The sequence below is a fragment of the Scaptodrosophila lebanonensis genome, unplaced genomic scaffold (genome assembly GCF_003285725.1).
Source record: "Scaptodrosophila lebanonensis strain 11010-0011.00,11010-0021.00 unplaced genomic scaffold, SlebRS2 tig00000136-arrow-arrow-pilon, whole genome shotgun sequence".
Taxonomy (NCBI): domain Eukaryota; kingdom Metazoa; phylum Arthropoda; class Insecta; order Diptera; family Drosophilidae; genus Scaptodrosophila; species Scaptodrosophila lebanonensis.
In genome coordinates, this window is record NW_022060586.1 from 927032 (window position 1) to 950463 (window position 23432).

Below are 23432 nucleotides of genomic sequence, written 5' to 3' on the forward strand. Positions count from 1 at the left end.
GTGGGATGGACTCTGAAATACACATTTTCACATTTGAATCAAACAGAACTAGTATACTCTTTCTGTGTGTACAGGGTATCATGAAATAAACAGTGTTTTCTGTCAGTGTGGGTGCAGCCGTTTCCGCAACCCAGCCGTTCATCCAGACGGACATGTGTTAATCGATTACTGTCGTCATGCTGATTAAGATTGTATTTACTTTATGGGACCGGAGATGCTTCCTTCTCCCTGTGACATACTTTGCTCAAACCCCATATACCCTTGTCACGAGGCATAAAAACACTATAATCTCTTCAATAAAATGTCATACTAAATCATTTTCAGTTTATATAAAAAATGGATATCCATAACTTCAGGCTATGATCTGAGGCCTAACGTAGCCTGTGCTGGCTATCTTTTCCGTTATTTCACGTACGGTCGTTCGGATAAATGTACATTCATTCTGCCGATAATGTCACAGGAACATGGAAAACTTATCCCCGGACTTTTCCCGATGTTACTTATTTTCACGATTAGCAATTTGTTTGGGCATCGTGCTATTTGAGAGCCCTTAGCATGGCAATGCAATTTAGAATTCAAAGCCAAGAAAGCTAATTCAGAATCCGCAGAAAAATAATAAATTATTATTAATAAATAAAATGTAAATAATTTCGGGGACCGGAGTGGTAGCGAATTGAATTCACTAAATGGGAACACCCCGTTCTCGTAGCGACACACAAAGAAGTGATATTTTGAGTTTTGAAATTTTGTGAGCTGCGGTCTGGCTTTCGCCACTTGGTTATTTTTACGCCGCCAAATAAATAGATAAATACATACACACATACATACATACTTGTAGATAGCAGAGAGTAGGAGAGTAGCACAAACGGAAAACCTGACGCGCCCCTCCAGCTGTACGAATGACAATAACAACAGCAACAGCAACAGCAAGAATGACAACATCATGGGCTGCCATTGCGTTGTGGGAAATGACCGATCAGGAGATGCTGCGAGTGGGAAAGAGTCTGTCTACGGTTGCCGAGACCAGCGAGAAATGCCGCAAATGTGTGTGTTTCTCTCTGTGTACGAGTGTGCATGTGTGTGCACGTGTATGGGTGAGGGGGTGTAGGCGCTGCATAATTGCGAAATGCAAATGGACGAGACTGTCCGCAAAACGTGATGAGTTGAATTTGTTTCTGTTTTTGTTTCTGTTTGTGTTTGTGTTGTTGTTATTGGTTGGCCAAGTCATTTGCGGTTAATGCTTTTGCCTGTCGATTGTTGTTAGTCTTGTTGGCCATGCTGTTGGCCTTGTCGCTGCTGCCTTGTGTTGTTGTTGTTGTTGTCGTTGTTGTTGTTATAGTTGTTGGTGTTGCGGACACCACTTCGCCATATGGACATGTTGGGTGGATGGGCATATTATTAAATTGTTTGGTTTGGATACTCGTGAACATTTTGATGTTGGCGTTCAACCTACCGAAGCCGAGCAACCGAACGAACGAGCGACCCTCAGACGTGCCAAAAATCAGGCCCACAAACCACAGCAGCAACAATAACAACAACAACAACAACAATAGCAACAACATCAAAAACAGCGAAATATCTTACAAACCATAAAAGCAAAAGTAGAACAAGCTGTAAAGTGTTCACCGCATTTGCTGAATTTGCATTTTCTGCCTCTGTAATTGTCACTATCCACTCAATGAAAGTCAAAGTTTCATTGCAAACTGTATTTTATGACGAGTACTACTCACTCGATCACGTTAATTAGTCAGAACTGGAGTCGACGCTAAAATTTCACCAAACTAAGTAGCGCCATGTCAGTAGGGTCGCAGATGTGTGCTCGCCCACTGCGCTTTCATGATACCCTCTACCTGAAAGGTACAAGAGTAAACACCTTAAGTTTTGTGCAACGTGAAAAATGCAACGGGCAGAAGGAGGCGTGGCAGGCTCCACAAAGTATATACAGTAGAAAATCCCAAGGGGAGTTAAGGGGATATTTAAATGCGAAACCAGTGCACCAAACGAAAATTCTAGAAAAAGTGTCGGCTTAAGAGGGGTGTCTGGAAGAAAGAGGTGCTCATTAAGAGAGTGTTCACTGTATATTCGATATATAATTTTATTAATTTTTAAAATTATTTTTCATATTATTATTACACACACACTCATATATGTGGGTGCAGAGTATTTCAAAGTCGGGGCAGCTGACTTAAGCTTTCCCACTTGCCGCATTTGTTTTTATATTCTTATTATTAATTTGCGCCATTTTCTTCATAAATAAATACATATACTTAGCGCATAAGCACATCGATTCAAACATATGTACACACATACATATTTTAACATGTATGTATGTATGTATGTATGTATGCCTCGATATATTTTGTCAACGCCTAACAGTTGGCATGTCGCCGGTCGCGTTCGACTTTTTGCCTATTTAATATTTATTTTTAGCACTCTGACTATTTTTAGGCAAGTGGCCTGTGAATAACAATTTTCATTTCTGCGGAATTTATAAGCATAGTGCTGGCGTGTAAATTTGTGCCCCCTGACAAATACCATACGAATAGCACCTAATCCGTTTAAATGGAACTGTGAACTCGCAAACTAATCGTTTTCGTCCCAATGTTCACATTCACGCACTGCACATACATACTCGTATATGGAAGCTCTCCATCTGTTTTTGTTATCACGATCAGATAATGGTGCACAGAATTATAAATTTAAAATGATTTAAAATTAGTGACAGCAGAGTCTTTCCTACTTGTATGTGGCGCAATGGACTGAAACTACGATTATGCTACTTATTGTGGATAAAAGTAATATTTAGGCATTAAGCTAAAGTAAAAACTGTGTTTCAACTACAATATCCATCCTGGCTGAAATTTTGAAATTAACGTCTCATACATCTAAATATTCTCATACTAAAAACTATCATTGCACGACTCACACATCAGGGCAACAGCTTGCAACTTGTTGTGCCAATTGCTGGAGATAGCACGATTGGCCCGGCTCTTTGCAACGTGTGGACCTGTCAATATATATATATATATATATCGAAGCTTACATTTTTCCATTTTCCCGCTGTCATATTATACATGAATAAATCTATAGAATCCCGTTTCATCTCTCTTTTTTCTTACAGCCACGGCGAGGATCTTATTGTGACCCCATTTGCCCAAATTTTAGCCAGCCTACGTTCAGTGCGCAACAACTTATTAAGTCTGACAAATGTTCCAGCATCCAACAAGTAAGTGGTAAAACGTAATTGGCCGTGCCCCAAGAAACCCATGCACCAAATAAAATATGTATAGCATAAGTATATAGTAAATAAAGACTGCAGCAACAAACCCCTTTCCCCATTCTCGTATGTGTGAGAATATGTAGAGTAGTTGACAATGTCTCCCAAAACCCTCGAGCGAAAAAGATCAGCATATAGTTAAATAAACCAAAGCTTGTTACATACTCGTATACTCGGACATACATACATATGTAGTAAGTGTCCATCCTGCTAGCCTTCACTCTTTCTATGTGCTATCTCTTGCGCCTCTCTCTCTCTCTCTCTCTTATCTCCCTCTCTTTTTCTGTAACATGCTCGCTCTTTAGTAATATCTGCCCCTTTTCACTGCCTTTGCGCTTGAAGCTCAGTGCTTTCTTTCTTTGTTATTCTCTCTCCCTCTCTCTCTCTCTCTCTCTCTCTTTCTCTCTCACGGTATGTGTGTGTGTGTTTGTCCCCTTCTTCATTAATCACAAGCATTTTTGAAATTGTTGTTTTTTTGAGCATATGCTTATGATGTACGGATGTATGTATGTATGTTGACTTTGAAATCGTACATAACTATAGTACTATACCATGCATCTGCCATGCACTTGAGTAGGACCAGATTTTTAACCTCATATTACGCAGCAGCTGAAAACTTGAAAACTTTACAGTTAGCTTTTAATGATTGGCCCTTAAAAATTATCACTGCATTGCTTAGACTACGCTTAAGGAAGAAACGCAAAAAGTTGTACTTTGTTAAAAAACATATATCTTGATTAACGTCCGGAGAAAAGAACAAAACAAGAGCATATAGGGGGTGTGATGTGAATATCAGACAAGAAGCAGAAAAAATAAATCAAAAATTTGACAAATTCTTAAAAGCCCATCGACAATCTTTCGCATCTGCAACTCGCCTTAATCGCCTTATTGCGAATAAATGCAAGTGTCGATATAAGTAGTACGGCATCTGAAAGGATTACAACAAAAGACACCCTTCACAAAGCCACGTTTCCCAATTCTGTGCTGGATTCATATGACATGGAGTAAGGAGTGGCATCGAGATGTTTTTTCTGATAAAAACCCTTCAACTTAAATGGACCTGATGGTTTGAACATTCATTTCCGAGACGTTGCTCATCACCGCAGCCGTGGTGTCGGTTCCGATTTGTGTCTTCAAAGTTGAATGCAACTTCATACAAAAACTTGCTCGAGGAGACGTTTCCTCACTTTGCCAACATTTTGGAAACTTCATCTTGCACCTTCCAGCATGATAGTGCCCCAATAGTGAAAACTACTTGTAAAAGCACTCTACTCTACGCAGCACAATGGATTCGAGAGTATTTGGAGATGACTCATCTGTGAAGTGCATGCGTCTGGAAGACAATTTATAAAGTCTTCTAACCGAATTTGAGAGGTTAATTCCAATTAAGGCGGTTAAACACATTATCAATAAAGGCAGTCATCATATTGTAATAAGACTACAAACTCATTTTACAATTAATTTTAACATGTAGAACGTTGTAGTTGCGGTCTATTGGGTAAGCACCGCTTATAAAAAAGTACGTAGAAAGAGGAGAAATAAATATATAATTATAATTTGTTGCTTTTAGTACCTAACTAAAAACTTAATTATACAAATGTTTGAGTTTGTTCTTCACTTTACTTTTACTCATTTACTTGTATATTCCCTATTCAAGTCCATGGCAGTGTACTATATGTATGAATAATGCTCGATTTTGCACTTGAACCACTATGTTGATGAATTGGTTTTTGGCTTATGATGTTGGCGGTTCTGTTGAACGCGGCTTATTCGCCTTAAAGCCAAGTCACTACGTGCTGGCACGGTCATGAGCGGAACCGGAAACAAAAGCACAAAGAACTGCAGTCAGCGCTTTTCTGGCAACTCTTTGTTTTCATTTGATTCGTGTTTTTAAACTAAGTATTACTACTATGTATATACCACGAATAGTCGTGTACTGCAATATGTGTATGTATGTGTGCGTGTTTATTAACCCTTCCAGAAAGTAAACCCCTTCAAAGCACCCAATAAACTCAACAAATTCACAAAATATCTGAAGAATAAAATTCGAACCGACCCACAAAAAAAAAAAAAATAAATTAAGGGACCCCCTGAACCCCTGATGTCGGTATCGTTAAAAGAATAACTTAAAAATCTACACTGAATAAAAAACAAACTAGATCCGTTAAATAAAAAATGTCATCATATGAGCAAGCGAGTTGTGCTTGCAAATTCACAGAATACGAATATATTCTCTGGGAATATATTGTTAGATCGAGAAATTGTGGAAAATGTTGGAAAATAAATTAAAATATGACTATGGTGATCTATTTTTGTTGTTTTTTCTTCTGGTGTTTGTATTTGTTGCCCTACATAATTGTTGTACAACCAGATTTTTAAATTTTGTTCATATTTTTCTCTCTCTCTCTCTCTCCCTCTCTCTCTCTCTCTCTCTCTTTTATCATTGTAATCTGCGCTTCATCACCAAATAATAATATGTTTACCTTCCTTTTTAAAAATGCTTTCTTTTCAAATAATCCAAAATCTTGATGTGGACTCCTGTGTATGCAACTTTTTGAACAATTTCCATTCATCACATTCGCCCGTTAATCCACAAACCAATAATAATATGCAATCAATGTATGCCTTGGTTTTGTCAATTTCTTTTTTGCGTTTAACTAAAAATAACCAAAATAACATTTTAACAATAACATTTTTGCGCTTATTTTTATTTGTTTGCCCATTGCCTGCTGCTCATATTTTCTATTTTTCCTGTCAACGACGTCATTTTTCTGCACAACGCTTATTTATTTTATTTATTTCGTTTTATTTAATTCACACTCATTGCTATTCGTGCTTTTCTGTTGCTATTCTTGCTGTGCCTCTCTTGTGCTTTCACGTTTATTATCTTGTTGTTTCGCTATCTGGCTGTATTGGTGTCGGTGTGTCCTATTTCTCCTTCTGTCTGTGCGTCTCTGTCTATGTTTTACTCTTTGTGTGGAAATCATTTATTAATCGAACAAGATCCAGGCGGCCAGCTCAATCGTCATCCGTCGGACGCGCCGGCAACGTGAGCGGCGTCCTTTTGGCCCAGGGCGATGAGGCTTACACACGCCTTGCCACCGATACCATTGAAGAGTTAGACTGGTGTTTGGATCAGCTGGAGACCATACAAACGCACCGCAGTGTCTCCGATATGGCATCATCAAAAGTATGTATTGATCGAATATACATAGTACATAGTATATACTCACTATATCTATAATAATTCACAATCACATTCCTTATCTTCACAGTTCAAACGCATGCTTAACAAAGAACTTTCACACTTCAGCGAATCGAGCAGATCGGGAAATCAAATTTCCGAATATATATGCTCAACATTTTTAGGTGAGTCAACAAATAAACGCATCTATCTAACTTAAATATACAGTAAGCTCTAAGTAAGTCACCCCCACCATACAAACATAATAGTCTGGGTGGTACTTAGTACATGCTTGCAGTCCTCGAACACTTCCTGGACTGCGCTGATTAGTTCCAAAAACAAACAAATCAATCAGACTCTCGGTTTAGTGATGAGGTGTAGTTGAAGATGATTAACTTGTCGAGGAAATCAATCACCCTTCTCCCTTCTCCTTCCAGTCATGAACAATTCAACTTGTGCGTCGTTTCTAAACGCATTAAAGATAATATCGTGATCCAAAGTCGGCATTTTTATACCCTGTACCCGTAGGGTAAAAAGGGTATATTAGGTTTGTGCAAAGTATGTAACATATAGAAGGAAGCATCTCCGACCCCATAAAGTATATATATTCTTGATCAGCATGACGAGAGAAATCGATCTAGACATGTCCGTCCGTCTGTCCGTCCGTCTGTCCGTCTGTCCGTCTGTCCGTCTGTCCGTCCGTCTGGATGAACGCGAGGATCTCAGAAACTATAAAAGCTAGAATAACCAAAGTTGGCATCCAGACTCTCCTAGGTCCGAGTAAGGACGAGTTTATGTTTTTTTTTTTAATTTTCCCCCCCTTCCCCCGCTACAGAATTTCGTCAATAGCGTCCACATTTCAAATGCTACCTAAACCAAACTTTGCACACATAATTTATATATAATTGTCTACTGTTGTATAAAATTTTATTCAATTCGGTCAATTCTAAGAAAAGTTATTAGCAAAACAAATTCTCGACAGTACAACCCCCCCAAACTGCAGCAACAAGTTCGCTCTTCTTCTTCCTCTTTTTGCTTCTGCTATGGGCGCATATAACTCAGTGACGGAAGTTTACCTGGGTACAGGGTATTACACTGTCGGGCTTGCTCGACTGTAGCGTTCTCTCTTGTTAGTAATCTGAATAACCCACTTAATTGAACTTCTTCTGAGCAACACCATTCTGTGCTTTTGCGTTCGGTCTTCGGAGTGTAGGAAGCATTCGGGTAATACTAACATCGCTCCGAGGATTACAGATGGGGTCTCAACCTCCATCGATGTGTATATACAGGCAAATTCAATTAAATAAGGGACATGCTCAACACAGGACCATTGAGCAAGCATCAAGCAAAACAAAGTGGAGCCTCGACCAAATTTTAAAGCCACCAATTCAACAAGAAGCCTTCCGAGCACCTGGGCCCGCAATGACGACAATAAAGCTTTCATCTCTGCCAAAATCCAAAAAATTAATTAAACTCGTATTGCCTAGGGCTAAGAAGTGGGTTAAGAAGTGCTCAGCTGTTTCCAAAATCCAGGAGCTCATCCAAACAGACTGATTAGTAATATATACTATGTAATGAAGTCGGAGCTTCCTTCTCCCTTTACTTTGCCCGAGCCTACTATACCCTTTTTTCCCTTTGGGTGCAGGGTATACAAATTATAAAAAAATATATATTTAGATAAATTGAATTAATAAAACATGAGGGAATGTACAGTCGAGCAAGCCCGACAGTGGAATACCCTGAACCCAAACAAACTTCCGGCGCTGAGTTATCTATTTGGACTCATAGCAGAAGCAAAAAAGAGGAGAAGAAGAAGAACGAACCTCTCCTGCAGTTGTGGACATAATACTGGAATGAAACTGTTTCGCTAATCACTTTTCATAGAATCAACCGCTTTGGATTAAATTTAAAACAAAAGTAGGGAATTACCTATTACTTAGGTGGGGGAAAGGACAGTCTGCATACCAAGTTCGGTCAATGTGGGAACCTGGATACCTGTACCCAATGAGATCCTTTCGTTCGTCCTGTCATCCTGTTCAAGAATATATAATCACTGAGGGGTCAAGCACGCCTCCTTCTGTGTGTTGCATACGATCGCACAAAAGGAATAAGCACTTTTACCCTTTTGGTAAAGGGTATAAGAAGTGAAAGTGGAACGGCAAACGAAGCGCCAACCAACAAATGTGGGCAGGAATACTTGGAATTTAAGGTGCTAAATTAAATTATGCAGGGCAACATAAAAACAGATGAAGTAGAAATTTCACTGATGACCCCGGGCTGACACAAGCCGCAGCCAACGCCAACGCCAACACCGCTTCACTGCTCTCAGCTGGTTAGGCACACAGAAGCAGATATCGGCAGCGGCTGCGGCTGCGGCCTCGGCTGTGGCAAGCAAAGCCAATTTGTGGCACCATTGATGGCATTGCAGGCAAATAGAGGCGGCACAGGACCTCGAGCTCGTGCTCTCCCAGCTTCTGCTCAGCCCCAAAAAAATTACGCTAAAGGATTTATTTTTCAATTAAATGTTTTATAGCCTTTATTTAAAGTTTGGCTTTTGGAATTCTGGGAATTTTCCGGTAGGGCCACCTGCATGTAGCTGGTTGGTTGGAATACCTTTCCAATCCCCTTCCGACTTCCATTTCAAATTTCCTGACACTCCACTTTATCGGAGCTATCGCGTACCAAGTAACACTGTATTTTTGTCATCGGTGCGAAAGAAAGGATTGCGCATAGAGCCAATATTAAGAATTGTTTTAAACTTGGCAAGGTATTATCCAAAACGTTTCCAGTGATGAGCCAAACCAGAGGCGGTGCTTGTTTATCACGTGGCGGAGTTCAAGAGTGGGATACGTGGTTGGAAAATAGTCGTGACTAAAATGAAGACAAACATGTTGGCCAGTCGAACTTTGTGATTACCGAAAGAGTTCGCTAACTTATGAGCGAAATCAAAAGAAGTGGAATTCTCCAAAATATCAATTTATTTGGGCTACAGAAAAAAGAGTGTGAATTGTTTGTTCCACAAATGTTTACAGAATTCAATATTCGAAGGACATCATAAAAGAAAGCAGAAAAGGCAAACATTTCCTGTATAACGTGGTGTTTTCAATATTGTTCTGAAATACAAGTAAAGAAGCCAAAAGGCTTGTGCCGACAACATGAAGGCCATTCCGACCAACCGTACCATTTGTTTGCTTTTATACTCTCTACCTAAAAGGCACAAGAGTATACATATAAGGTTTGTGCAAAAGGAAAATGTAAAGGGCAGAAGGAGGCGTGGCAGACCCCACAATTTAGTATAGTTTTGAGCAGACTATAGGAACTAGAGACAGGAAATGTTGTCCACAAATTATCTCCAGTTAGTGATTGTCTGAACGCATGATAGTTCAAATTGAAAGGAAGTTTTAGCCGTAAATATAATCTCTGCCTGCAGCTCACACACAGACACGCATAACCATGGGTACAGAGCAATGAAAAGTCGGGGCACCTGACGTTATCTTTTCCACTTGTTAGATGATGTTTGACATTCTTTTATTTCGCCAGCCAGAGTTGATCGAGGAATGCCTGGCAACTTTTGCCGAGAATTCTTCTCCAACGATTTCCACTGCTACTTCGTCTATTGTTGGTACACTATCTCTTCTGGATTGCAGTCCAGGGGACGTTTTTTCAGCTCCTATGAGCGAGCATTCCGTCCAATGCCGTTTTAAACGAAGATGAAAATAATCTTGGGATACCGCAATTATTTCTCTTCGTCCGTTCCGTGAAATTGGAATTTTCAAGAAAATGCATTTGCAAAAGTTGATAAGAACTACCTGCATCGCACCTTAAATCTTGATATCAGAAGCTGCAACACTATATTTGTATACTCGTATATATATATATATATATATATATATATATATATATATATATATATATATATATATATATATATATATATATATATATATATATATATATTTGTATATAGCCTTTAAAATAACTCTGCAGTTTAGGACTAATTACAATATCTTAGATAAGTAAATAAATAATATACATACATATGTATCCCTTTGTTCTCGTATTTGCATTTCATGGAAATATAGCTTGTTGATTTATTAACTATACATTTGTCTAAGCCCATGCGTATGTAATAGTATGTACTTGTATTTACTCGAGTATCTTACATCTAGCTTATGCGAGGCCTATTCATTTAGGAAAAAGCTTAAGTACGTTTACGTTTTCGTTGGGTGCCAAAGGGGAGTCCCCAAAAGTAGGCAACGAATTTCCAATGCCCCTCGCACGCCATCCAGTCTTCCTTGCTGTAAATATTTATGCCTGTTCAAGCAACAAGCCAGAGCTTTGAAGTCACACACGCACACACACACACGCGTACATACATACGTACGTAAATATACAATAAGGAATACTCGTATGCGAATAATTGAATGTCTGTGTGCGAGTGGCAGTGCCTGAAGGCACGTAGCCAATAAATATGAGACGGCATATTTTATTTAAAAAGCGTGCGTACACAGATTTTAAATTATTGTCTATGTACATATGTATGTATGTATGTACATGCTCGTACATACGTTCTCATTTTGTTCATTTTTGACTCGATTTTAATTGAAATTTCCTTCGATTTCCCTGCCTTTCTCGTTCACAGACAAACAACAGGAGTTCGACTTACCCTCGCTGCGCGTGGATGAGAATCCAGAACATACCGTAAATACACCGAGCGTCCAATATCCACGCTGCCGCTCTCCACGCGGACCGCCCATGTCACAGATTAGTGGCGTGAAAAGGCCATTATCGCACACCAATAGCTTCACCGGCGAACGGCTGCCCACCTTTGGGGTCGAGACGCCCCGCGAGAACGAGCTGGGCACCTTGCTCGGCGAACTGGACACTTGGGGCATTGAGATATTCAAGATTGGCGATCTCAGCTGCAATCGTCCACTTACCTGTGTGGCATACACCATATTTCAGGCAAGTACACTCATGTCATGTCCTGTGCCCAAAGGGTATAAGCTTAGTGAGAATTTAGAGGAGAAGGAAGAGAGATATATGTATGTTCTTTTGATGGGAGCGAAAGGACCTCAGGAAGTACAAGAACATAACATAGAATAAGCAAGCGTGGCATCCACGTTAATCCCGATGTAGAAATGCACGCATTCACCCTTAAGTGGGTTCGAATCGCGAACCGAAAATCGAATAAAAAAAAATGTAAAGGCTTTAGTTTCTGCATTTGCTTCAGTCCAAGATCCCTTATATGAATACGCAGAAATTGTGTATTTCACAATATTCCTTCCTCGCCCCTCCCCTCTCTCTTCCCCGCAATTAGTGATATTCCGTAACTCGCGTAATTCCTGGAATTTTCGACTCAAATTTGAACTTGTACATTTCATGTACAGAGTATAAAAATTATAAATCACGAGTTAGAGGACAATGGAGTGTACCGACCAAAGTACGACGCTCGACAATAGAGCTGAGCGCAAATGTGAGGTGCCGTGAGGGCTTGTCAAAACTACTTGTATGTCTACGATTTGCTTCGAATTTCGTTCAAATCTGTTCAAAAGCTATACTAGCACCATTACATAAATGATTATTGTTCGATTAGCTTAGTATTAGTATAACAAGAGTTCGATTTTTGAATTGAAGTTGTTTCAAATAGCAGATACATCATCATACAATCATCTTACACAATTACTCAATGACGTTGAGAGATAGATGTCTACCTTCTTATGTATAGTAAGTAAAAAAAGTGAAACGACACTAATACTTGTAATGTATTTATGCAATTATTAGTAATTGTTTGTAAGTATATTTGCGTTCGAGTCGAACTAGGGTGCGCTTTAAAAATACATCGAAAAACTGAAAGGGCATGTTAGTGTATAAATCATACCACTGGTTTGGAATAATCACAAAGTATTATTGCATCCTGCACTTAAGCGAGACCAAGAACGCACAGAATGCCTAATTGGAACTGTTTTATGAACTTACAGAGTAGAGAATTGCTGACCAGTCTTATGATACCACCGAAAACTTTTCTAAACTTTATGACTACTCTGGAGGACCACTACGTCAAAGACAATCCGTTTCACAATTCGCTGCATGCAGCTGACGTGACACAGAGCACCAATGTCCTGCTCAATACACCGGCACTGGAGGGTGTTTTCACGCCGCTGGAGGTGGGCGGTGCACTGTTCGCCGCTTGTATACACGATGTTGATCATCCTGGCTTAACCAATCAGTTCTTGGTTAATTCAAGTGAGTTCATGCCGCCTGAGCAACATTAATAATAATAATCACTATCTCTTTGCATTGCTCTCTCTCCCGTTTGTCACCACAGGTTCCGAACTAGCATTAATGTACAATGACGAATCTGTTTTGGAAAATCATCATTTAGCTGTTGCCTTTAAATTATTGCAAAATCAAGGATGTGATATATTCTGTAATATGCAAAAGTGAGTATGCAGAAAAGAGTCAGCAAAGGGGTTGCTGTCCAAATCAGAATCTGACATTTTTCGCTCTCCCTGTCATAGGAAACAACGCCAAACACTGAGAAAAATGGTTATTGATATTGTGCTCTCGACGGATATGTCCAAGCACATGAGTCTGCTGGCCGATCTGAAGACAATGGTGGAAACCAAGAAGGTCGCGGGATCTGGCGTTCTACTGCTTGACAACTACACCGACCGCATACAGGTGACTACCTCTCTCGCTCTCTCTCACACACACACATCTTCCATTCACCAGCTCTGTCTCCCTCTTTCTGTGCAAATACTGCCGTAGGTGCTTGAGAATTTGGTGCATTGCGCTGATCTCAGCAATCCCACCAAACCGCTGCCACTCTACAAACGCTGGGTGGCGCTGCTCATGGAGGAGTTCTTCCTGCAGGGCGACAAGGAGCGCGAGTCGGGCATGGATATCAGTCCCATGTGCGATCGCCATAATGCGACAATTGAGAAATCCCAGGTGGGTTTCATAGACTATATCGTGCATCCCCTGTGGGAGACCTGGGCCGACTTGGTGCATCCGGATGCCCAGGATATACTTGATACACTTGAAGAGAATAGAGACTACTATCAGAGCATGATACCGCCATCGCCGCCACCATCGGCGGCCGATGATTTGCCAGCAGATGAAAAAATACGCTTTCAGGTAAGTGATGGTGTTAAGCCAGGCAAGCTGAAAAGTTGTGTGTTCGTTTTACTCCCTTCTCCCATATGGACATACTACTTGTACTTATAAATAATTGTGTATAAACTCTTATATGTGTATAGTATACATTGCATGCCTTTGTATTCATCAGGGTGAGGGTAGCGTGGGCTTCAGCAGCGACCCACGGCTACCCACGGCAGCATTTTTCGTGGGTCCGAATGGGTCGTGCTCGCATTTAACGAACCCTGGTATTCATCAAAGCCACCTGATTCTTCTCTTCTCTCTTAAGAGAATGCCATATCGATATCGAACACCCATACATATGTATATTGCTGTATGCTTTCCCGAACTCCTAGTTCTTCTTCTTGGAAAATAATAGCCTATGATAATACTTGTAATATGTATTTTGTCCACAGAGAGTAAGGACACACAGCATATGTAACAAATGCTGTACACTGATACTAGGTGGTAGAACCTATTTTATAATCTAACTGGCTTGACGGTTGGTTATTACTGAAACTGTGAATATCGATATTTGTACATTCTATTGTTTTACTGATTTAAAACCAAAATAAATCGGCACTAGGCCTTCCACTCTGTAGATTAGTTGGCGAATCACTTATGGCGAACTATCCAGAAACTCTGTTGTGTGCCGGAGCTCGGAACATGCATAGTTCTTAGAACTTTGCGAGCAGTGTACTTGCAGATACCTATATCATGTTTGTGATTTTTCCGTGGAAACAGGAACACACATAAGTACTATATATCGTGAATATATGCAGATTGCAGTAAATATGCTTTTCCGAACTCCTACTTCTTCTTCTTGGAAAATAACAGCCTATGAGAATAATATAGTATGTATTTTGTTCACAGAGAGTAAGAACACACTCGGAACATACAAGTAGTTCTTAAAACTTTGCGAGCAGTGTACTTACAGATACCTACAAGTATATCATGTTTGTGATTCCGAACATGCTCGGATTTCTCGTTAGCAATCCGTCCTATCCCAGAGTTTTTCACATTTCCATTACGGCGGGTTCGTGCCCAATTCTAAAAGCCATCCACGCTTTCCAGATTTTGTTTCAATGCTGTAACAGCTTGTTGCTAATGTGCTAACCACCCTTCCTCCATATGCATCCACAGGTCACATTGGAAGAGTCCGATCAAGAGAATTTAGCCGAACTGGAGGAGTGCGACGAGAGCGATAGTAGATGCGAGCCCAGTTCCACAGGCACTACGGCCACCACCGGCAACAGTGGGGGAGGTGGCGGTGGTGGGGGCGGCGTCAAGCCGTCAGGGAGTCAAAATCAGACGCCACACGCTGGAATGTGACGGAGAGTCGTGGGAATTTATCGCAAATTGACGGAAAAGGCGCATAACTTTTTCCTAATACGTTAGTGACTACAATTTAAAAAGAAACAAAACAAAAGAAAACAAAAAAGAAAAAACAAAAACAGAAATGTTAAATCGTAAAACCAAACAGCAATAGAAAAGTACCGTTTAACTTATAATGAACAGTGAAAAAGCAAAAAAAAAAGAAAAAAATTATAAATTTACTTAAAAGGATGTGTTGAATACAGTGGAAACAAAAACAAAAAAACAAAAAATAACAAAAAACATGTAACAAGAAAAACAAACAAAGTTGAGCTAGGCAACAGCATTAAATCATTAACATACAAAAAGCTTTATTTTAAAAAGCTAGAAGCATGTAGACAGAAACAAAAACAAAAACAAGAACACAAAACACAAAACAAATACCAAAAACCAAAAACCGAAACCGAACCGAAATTAGAATCCAAGACAAGACAAAAAGCACAGCTTACTCTACTGAGTCAACAAGAAGAAGAAGAAGAAGAACAGACACTTTTGTTGGATGTGCAAGGAGTTGTACATTTTGTTAGTTTTAATCATTTAAGCAATGCTTAGCTTTTAAATTGATTTTAGATTCTTTGTTTAATTTTAAATATCGAAAAATATTACTATCTGTTTGATTTCGATTTCGATTGCTCGCTGTTTTACATCAATTGACAAACAAAGACCAGCCAGGAAAGGAATTTTCTAAGCAACAACAACAACAACAACAACGGCAACAACAAATCAAACAATTAGAAACAACTTGTAATTTTAATTTGCTTGAAAAGCGCAAACCTTTACTTTCAATTTCTTAGACAGACATTTATCAAATAAGTATGTATGTTTGCATGCTAAAATGTACACATCAATAACTTTTAACTAATGATGATCATGATGATGATGAGGATGATGATGATGATAATAATTGTAATAACATGATAACGATAATTATTGTTGTTACTTTTGAACATTTATTTATTTCGACAAATGACAAAAATAGAATACGAGCTAAGTAATTACAAAGTACAGCAATTTAGGGTTAAGCATTGATACATCTCGATAAAGCATCCAATGAATTGCGAAAAATTTGAAATCACCGTTAGGAGTACGAGCATTGAAAACGGCCAAAAGCGCGCCCAAATCACGAAACCGAAACCGAAACCAAAACCAAAACCGAAACAAATGAAAAGCAACATGAAAATGAGAATGTTTTCGTTTCTGTTTCCGATGTATCATTGTTTTTTTTTTTTTTTTCTGTATGACTGCAATGCCTAAGCAAACACACACAAGATATGGTCAACATCACGAAAAATCAAGTCAGAATAAACTAAATGTTAATTGATGATTTGCTTTGAATTTATTCGAAATTGTTTAACATTTTGTTGCGAATGCAAAGCTGGAAAAATGCAAAAAAACATAAACAAAAATGAATGTACAGCCCGTAACGTTGTCAATAGACTGTAGTTGTATAGTAAAATTATATTATATATAATAACACATACATACATATACACACATATATTATTTGTACATAATTTAAATGTTGGACTCGAATTTAAAAGGGAATAGCAGAAGGTAAAACAAAAGCAACGTGAACCCATAACAAAAGCAAAACAATTACTTTTATTTGACTGAAATCATGGTTATGGTCATTTCAGCTAAAATCGTTTCACCTTGTTTTCTTTTATCGTTTTGCAACACCTCCAATACACATACACACACACACACACACTGTTTTTATATTTGTTAGAAGAAGTCTCTGTGGATATCTTCGCGCTTATAACTTCCAAAAATAGAAAGCTCCTTTGAGCCATTACAAGTGAAACGCTGTCTTCGCATATTCGTATATATATATACACAATCGTGCACACATACATACACACATACAAGTATACCTACCTATATATGTATCTACAAGCGAGCTATCTACTCTACCTAACTGAGGCATACGCATTAAACGGCCCACCAAAGCGCGCGCGCACACACACACACACACACACACACACACACACACACGTACACAAACAAAAAATGAATAAATAAATACAAGTGAATTAATCAATGAATCAATTGTAGGTCGATTCCAAAATTCAATTCAACTTCGATGCAATTTTTTGAGCTCCAATAGCTCCACTAATAGCTTGCACTCACGAGCTTCCCCCAATTCGAGTTCTAATCAACAACAGTGCAGTATATGATCCTGCTAGATACCGAGGACATTCGGGCTTCTCACAGAGGCTCTTCAACTATCAAAAATTTGTGAAGGCTTCAGGAAGCCTAATCAACACACACGACCACCATTTCACGAGAAACCACGAGTATGCCAAGTACGAGTAGCTTGTGTACAATTGTTGTGTATTCGTGTACATACATACATATGTATAGTATGTGTGTAAGTATGTGTGCAATCAACACTAAATAGTAGTTGAGGAAAAGCATGTGAAATAAGTTTAAATGTTGTTTTTTCGGATTAAACTTAACAGAAGTAAGACTCCAATTTACTGCTTTATAAACAAAACAAAAAACAAAAAAAAAAGCAAAACATTTATTAAACAAAAAAGGATGGAAAGGCAAGCAAATTACAAGCACAAGCAATTTTTATTAATGGCGCAAATAATAATAGTAATATACAAATAATGATAAATAAATTACAAGAAAAACCAAAAACCTTTGGCCATATAACATACTATACTTGTATACATATATGCCACTTTTAGGCGGCGTACTTGTGGCTGACCAATTATAAAGTGCATAATTTATTACCTTTATTGTTATTAATTATTTATTAATATTGTTTTTGTTTATATTTAACACACACACACACACAAACTCACAAAAGATATGTAAAACAGAAATTTTTTGTGTTTCCGAGCGGGCAGGATCCGCGAAAACTTGTTTTTTTTTTAGATATATATACATATATCTACTTATATATATACTATATATACATACTATATACATACATACATGATGACATGAACCTTGATGGTCTAAAAATATCATTAAAATTATTATGCACTACTAAAGCAACTGTGAATATGCATATACTCGTACTCGTATTAATACTACTGTAATGTGTATACATACTCGTATGTGTGTGTTTACAGATGCGAAATGGAAAATTCATAAATTATTGTTAGAGACATACGAGTATAAAAATGAATGAGAAAATGTTATAAACGCCCTCAGCAAAAGAAGAAAAAAAGCGAAAAACCAAATGAAAAACTTGCATTCAAATTTCTAGTTATGCATGTGGCGATGGGACGTGTTCCCATACACGTATTGTTGCATCAATAAAAATAAAATCAACTACAACCAACATACTTTATAGTTATTTAAGCAGCAAAGCGAAAAAGAAAATATTATTAAAATAAAGCCACCGCATTGTAAATGTGCGCTTCAGATTTACTTTTAAATTTCAATAAAAATAAAAGGAACAAAACAAAACAAAAACTAAGCGAAATTATTAAACACTAAATATATTCTATATACATACGAGTACATGTGTACATACATTTGTAAGTTTCTTCGATGAGAGGGCTAAGTCCAAGGCGGGCATTTGGCCAACGCGAAGTAACTTAAACAACAAATTTGAGTGAAATAAATATACAAACAAACAAACAAATGCAAGCCATACACAAGTAAAAGAAAAGCAAAAGCAAAAGCGAAAGCGAAAGCGAAAGGAATACGGATACGGCGGCAATAGCAATAGAAACGGCAACAAAAACAGAAACAGAAACAGCAACAAAATACCCTTTTCTCTACTCAAAAATGCAGCTAATTTTACATAATAATATAATGTTTACTTACTAATATACACAGACGTACTATATATGATATATTTAATATACATATACATATATGTATATTTACATACACCCATACATACATATATACATACATACAAGTATATATATGGGCTATGGGTATGTGCTTAGTGCAGCTAATTACATACATAAGTAATACTACGTACTTATATACATACATAATATAATTGGTTACTACTACAACTTTAACTAAACTACTTACAAGCTAAAATTCATGTTAGTGATGTGTAAAGTAACGTAAAGTACATATGTAAAGTAAATTTTAAAAGTCAGCAACAGCAACAGCAACAGCAGCAAATAGAAACAAAGCTACACACATGCTATGTACTATGTACTATACTATGTACCGTGCAAGTACATACATACATACATATGTACATGTTAGTTGCCAGCCTAGCCAGCAAAAAGTCAGCCCCACACGCTCCATACATCTTCCAATCCTCCCACTTGACTATAGAGTATTCAGGGGTGCAGCACAAAATACAAGTATGTAATTTGAATGACAAATGAGTGTTCAAGTTAGTGGCACGAAGAAAGGGCGTAACTAATTAACTAATGCGAAAACATATCACGGAATCGACACGTTACAACTAAATTGTTCCTTTACCTGTTTTGAGATGTTTTCCTCTTCTTCAATAGATAGTTTTCAGTTATTCATCCGCTGTCAAATCGGTTAGTGATCCTTATTCAAGGCATTTTATTAATCATGCTCCATCAAAGAAACGAGCCGAGCAAGATTGTTCTAATAGGGAATAGCTAGCTATTCTCCTTTTCAAAAAGCTTCGAATACTTTTTGCTCAATATTCTCTTATTATTTATTTGTTTCAGAGATCTTCTTTTTTTTGATTCATAGAGATCTCTGCTTTATATATTTATCTGTACATAAGTGCATAATCAATTAAATTATAATTCTTAACATACTTTATCGACTTTTCTATTTGGTTGTGTATGCTTTTAACCAAATCAGAATCTTCGCTTCCGTTAGGCATGGAGTGCCTGAATACTATGCAGCGACACCTTATATACAGAGTGCATCGCATTCGGTTCTTAGAATACTTGTAGTATTATCAAATACTTAGCATTGAAGAAACTGGAGCCTGTAACAGTCTCCGTTCTTGCTATTCCGTGTTGTTTTATTATTAGCTGCGCCCTTTTATCGCCAGTATATACATATACATATATGAGAAGAGTAACAGATATTCTTACGGATACGACCAAGTGTCCGTGTCCGTGTCCGCGTCCGCGTCCGTGTTAGGGAGAGTTTCAAAAATCACCGAGCACTAAAAACAAGTTGGAGCGCTTTAAACAGAAATCTATTTATATAGTGGAGTGCACTTGGAATGAATTCGAAGTGGAGGCCCCATTGGGCAGCAATAACAAGGGGAACCGCCCGAGCCCACCATCTCTACATAGCTTTGAAGCGACTCAGAATCTTGCCAAATTGGACTGAATTGTAGCTTCATGGCCAAGAGAGGCACAAGTTTGTTGTTTTTTTTGTTTTTTTTTTTGCCCGTCCTAACGTGCAAATATATCAGTGTATATACAAATATGAATATGAACACATATGCATATAGTAAGTAGTATTCTTTTTTTTTTTTGCTGGTAAACTATATCTTGTAATAAAAACAACAAAAACAAAAAAAAACATAAATTATATTATAGCTCTAGGTCAGTGCGAAAGTTGGCCAAATTCACAAATTAAAGTTAAAAGAAAAGAAAAGAAAAAATGAACATGCTCCATTTGCACAATAAATCTTATTTGTTGTGATGGTAGCCGTAAATGAGGGTGTATTTTTTTTTTTTAATAAAACGTGAATATTTAAGAGGAAAAAACAATATATATATATATAAACGTAAATCGTATTAATTATGTATGTATACAAAAATAGTAACAATAAATATGAAAAAAAAATATACATATACATACATACATGAATGCATCAAATGAAATAATATACAAGAGAGGCAAGTTTTGTACCACAAAGAAATGTAAAACACCAAAAAATAATTCGTATGCAAGATATACATACATACATACTTACATACTACTCGTACATACATACACACAAAAGAACGGAAGGATGACCGAAGAACAAAGGGAAGAAGAAGAAGTGAAAGTAAATTAAAATAAATAAAATACATAAGGAGAACCATAAAATGTGCGCAGGCGACGGTTGTTAGTAAAAAGGTAGCTTCAAAACAAGCATAGCTAAGAGAGTTAATCAGCATATAAATACATTATGTGTACATTATATACTTATAAAGGAAGATTTGTAGCGCTGGCGTTACATTTTTTTTATGTGGAAATTTATACAAAAGCAAAAGAAGAATCACACACCTACACAGAACCATCTGGGAGGGACGACGGACGACGGACTACGAACTGTGCGACGAAAGCGACTAAATCGAACAGTAAGGATATGAAGGTGAGATCAGAAAACTTTACGAATTAAACCGTACAATGATGATATCTAAATTCAATATATAAGAGAGGAGAAATTGCAGAACTTAATAAAATCAACTACTCCATCGATTCATCAGTAGGGGCTAAAGATTCCAGTTAGGGAGATAAAAATTAAATACTACATACACGTACATACATACATACGAGCATAAATTTATAGTTTTTCGCTCACTCTCTATCCGTATCTCCATTCCTCTCACTCTCACTCTCACTCCCACTTCCCACATCCCACTCCCACCCTCTGTCTCTCTGTCTCACTCTATCCCATTGTCCATGCATATACATATATGTGTAGTCTATGTATATATGTATATGTAGCTATGTACTTATGTGAACTAATCGTAAGAGTAACAATTATGATAACAATTTACCTAATATGCATGCAAGTAATGTTTAATGCAATTTTTTCGATGAGAGCAAACAAAAATTTCATTCAGTCATTCAGTTTGGTACAATTCGAACCCATAAAAGTAAACGTAAAATATAATAATTATATACATATATACATTTATATATGGTAAGCGAATGCGAAGAAAACATGCAACAGAAGAGAGCAGTGGAAAAAATAAAGAAGGAAATTAATAAAAATAAATAAATGAAAATAAAAACAATGATGGTTTCATTACAATGCAATCCCTATTATTAGAGATTTTCAACTTACGCTTAAACCAATAGGCACTTCCGGCTTCAAGGGAGCGCACTAACAGGACAACATTTTCCGAAGAAAGACTGCACATACAGTTAGGGTAGGTACATAGGTGTATATATTTTGTTGGATCAATATAAAGCTAATTTAATGTAGTACGAAAGCGGGCAATGCTCCACTCTAGCATTTCGTTCTTGTTATACACAAACTCTTTTGTTTTTCTAAACAAGAGAGAACGCTACAGTCGAGCAAGCCCGACAGTGAAATACCCTGTACTAATAATTTTTCTTAGAACTAACCGATTTAGATGAAATTTTAAACAAAAGTAGATTTTTATTATGTATAAATTATGTGTTCAAAGTTTGGTTAATGTAACTTTTGAAATGTGGACGGTATTGACGAAATTCTGTCTAGATCGATTTCTCTCGTCATGCTGATTCAGAATATATATACTTTATGGGGTCGGAGATTCTGCATGTTACATACTTTGCACAAACCTAATATACCCTTTTTAGCCTACGGGTACAGGGTATAACCAGAGGAACAATTCAGTACAATACAGGGCCATAAATGACAAAATTTCAATATTTTTTACACGCCTATTATTCTGCCCAGTCGAAAACATTTATATTTTATGAATTAACTAAACACTAAGGTTTTTTTTACAGTTGATAAAGCCGTTTATTATTTGTTGTGTCGCTGAAGTATGTTTACTTTGAAAACTAATCTAATTTTTGAAAAAAAAAAAAAAACTACATATATGAAAGGTAAGCTTTTTAAAAAATGTGCCCATACCTATTTCACTGACCAGCTGTGTATGCACCCTTTACGTGAGTTTTAATCAAAGTAAAATCGATAAAAAACTTTTTAATTTTTGTAATTTCCTTTTTTTTATTCCACAATTAGGTACAGAGTGTTTCAAAGTCGGGACACCTTAGTAAACTCCTATTGAAACCTAAGTAAACTCGTATGTATGTCTCTTCGTAGGATTTTTTACCATATTTAAAATTCGACTGCAGCATTCCGTTCTTGTTCAATTTTTAGAAAGAACCTGGTATAGCTCGACGGGCTAACAGGAATCCCACAGTGCGAGTTTGTTCCTGAGTAGATGACTAGGTTCGAAACACGGCGCTACCAACATCGCGTATAAAGCATGATTTCAAAAACTGTCGTGTTATCTGCCGGCCGATTCCGCAGCCAAAAATTAAAACACTGTTTTGTTTTTAAATGACTGAGCTGGAAGGCTTTTGAAAGAACACGAGCCAGAATAAGCAGACTATGTTTATTCTTCACGCTTAGATAGGGCAGGTTCTGTGTTTTACCTAATGCCGGAAGCTGTTTTTTGTTTTTGCTGCTTAGGTTCAACTCTGTACTGCACACATAAACCCACAAAGGCACTCATATACTTACACATACACACATAAGTACATAAATGCAATGCCGATGTAAATCTGAGCTACCAAATCGTTCATAAACAAATTACTCCACGTACGTTATATATATTTTATTATATCCATTTAATTTAATCAATTTAATCTTAA

At 37.5% G+C, this 23432-nt stretch overlaps 1 protein-coding gene across 5 annotated transcripts in view; it reads left to right on the forward strand.

The window, feature by feature from the left end:
• Positions 1–18391, forward strand: part of LOC115629179 (cAMP-specific 3',5'-cyclic phosphodiesterase) — an 87360-nt gene extending 68969 nt beyond the window's left edge. For 3 of the 5 annotated variants that reach the window (XM_030525556.1, XM_030525557.1, XM_030525559.1), the window contains 9 exons: positions 3122–3226; positions 6287–6467; positions 6553–6646; positions 11104–11426; positions 12443–12707; positions 12790–12904; positions 12983–13145; positions 13233–13601; positions 14745–18391. In XM_030525556.1, coding sequence (XP_030381416.1) covers positions 3122–3226; positions 6287–6467; positions 6553–6646; positions 11104–11426; positions 12443–12707; positions 12790–12904; positions 12983–13145; positions 13233–13601; positions 14745–14933 — 1804 coding nt within the window. In that variant the 3' untranslated portion in view covers positions 14934–18391. Of the gene's footprint in view, positions 1–3121; positions 3227–6280; positions 6468–6552; positions 6647–11103; positions 11427–12442; positions 12708–12789; positions 12905–12982; positions 13146–13232; positions 13602–14744 lie in introns of all 5 variants that reach the window. The other 2 variants (XM_030525560.1, XM_030525558.1) reach the window with 1 other exon arrangement.
• The last annotated feature ends 5041 nt before the right edge of the window (positions 18392–23432 follow it).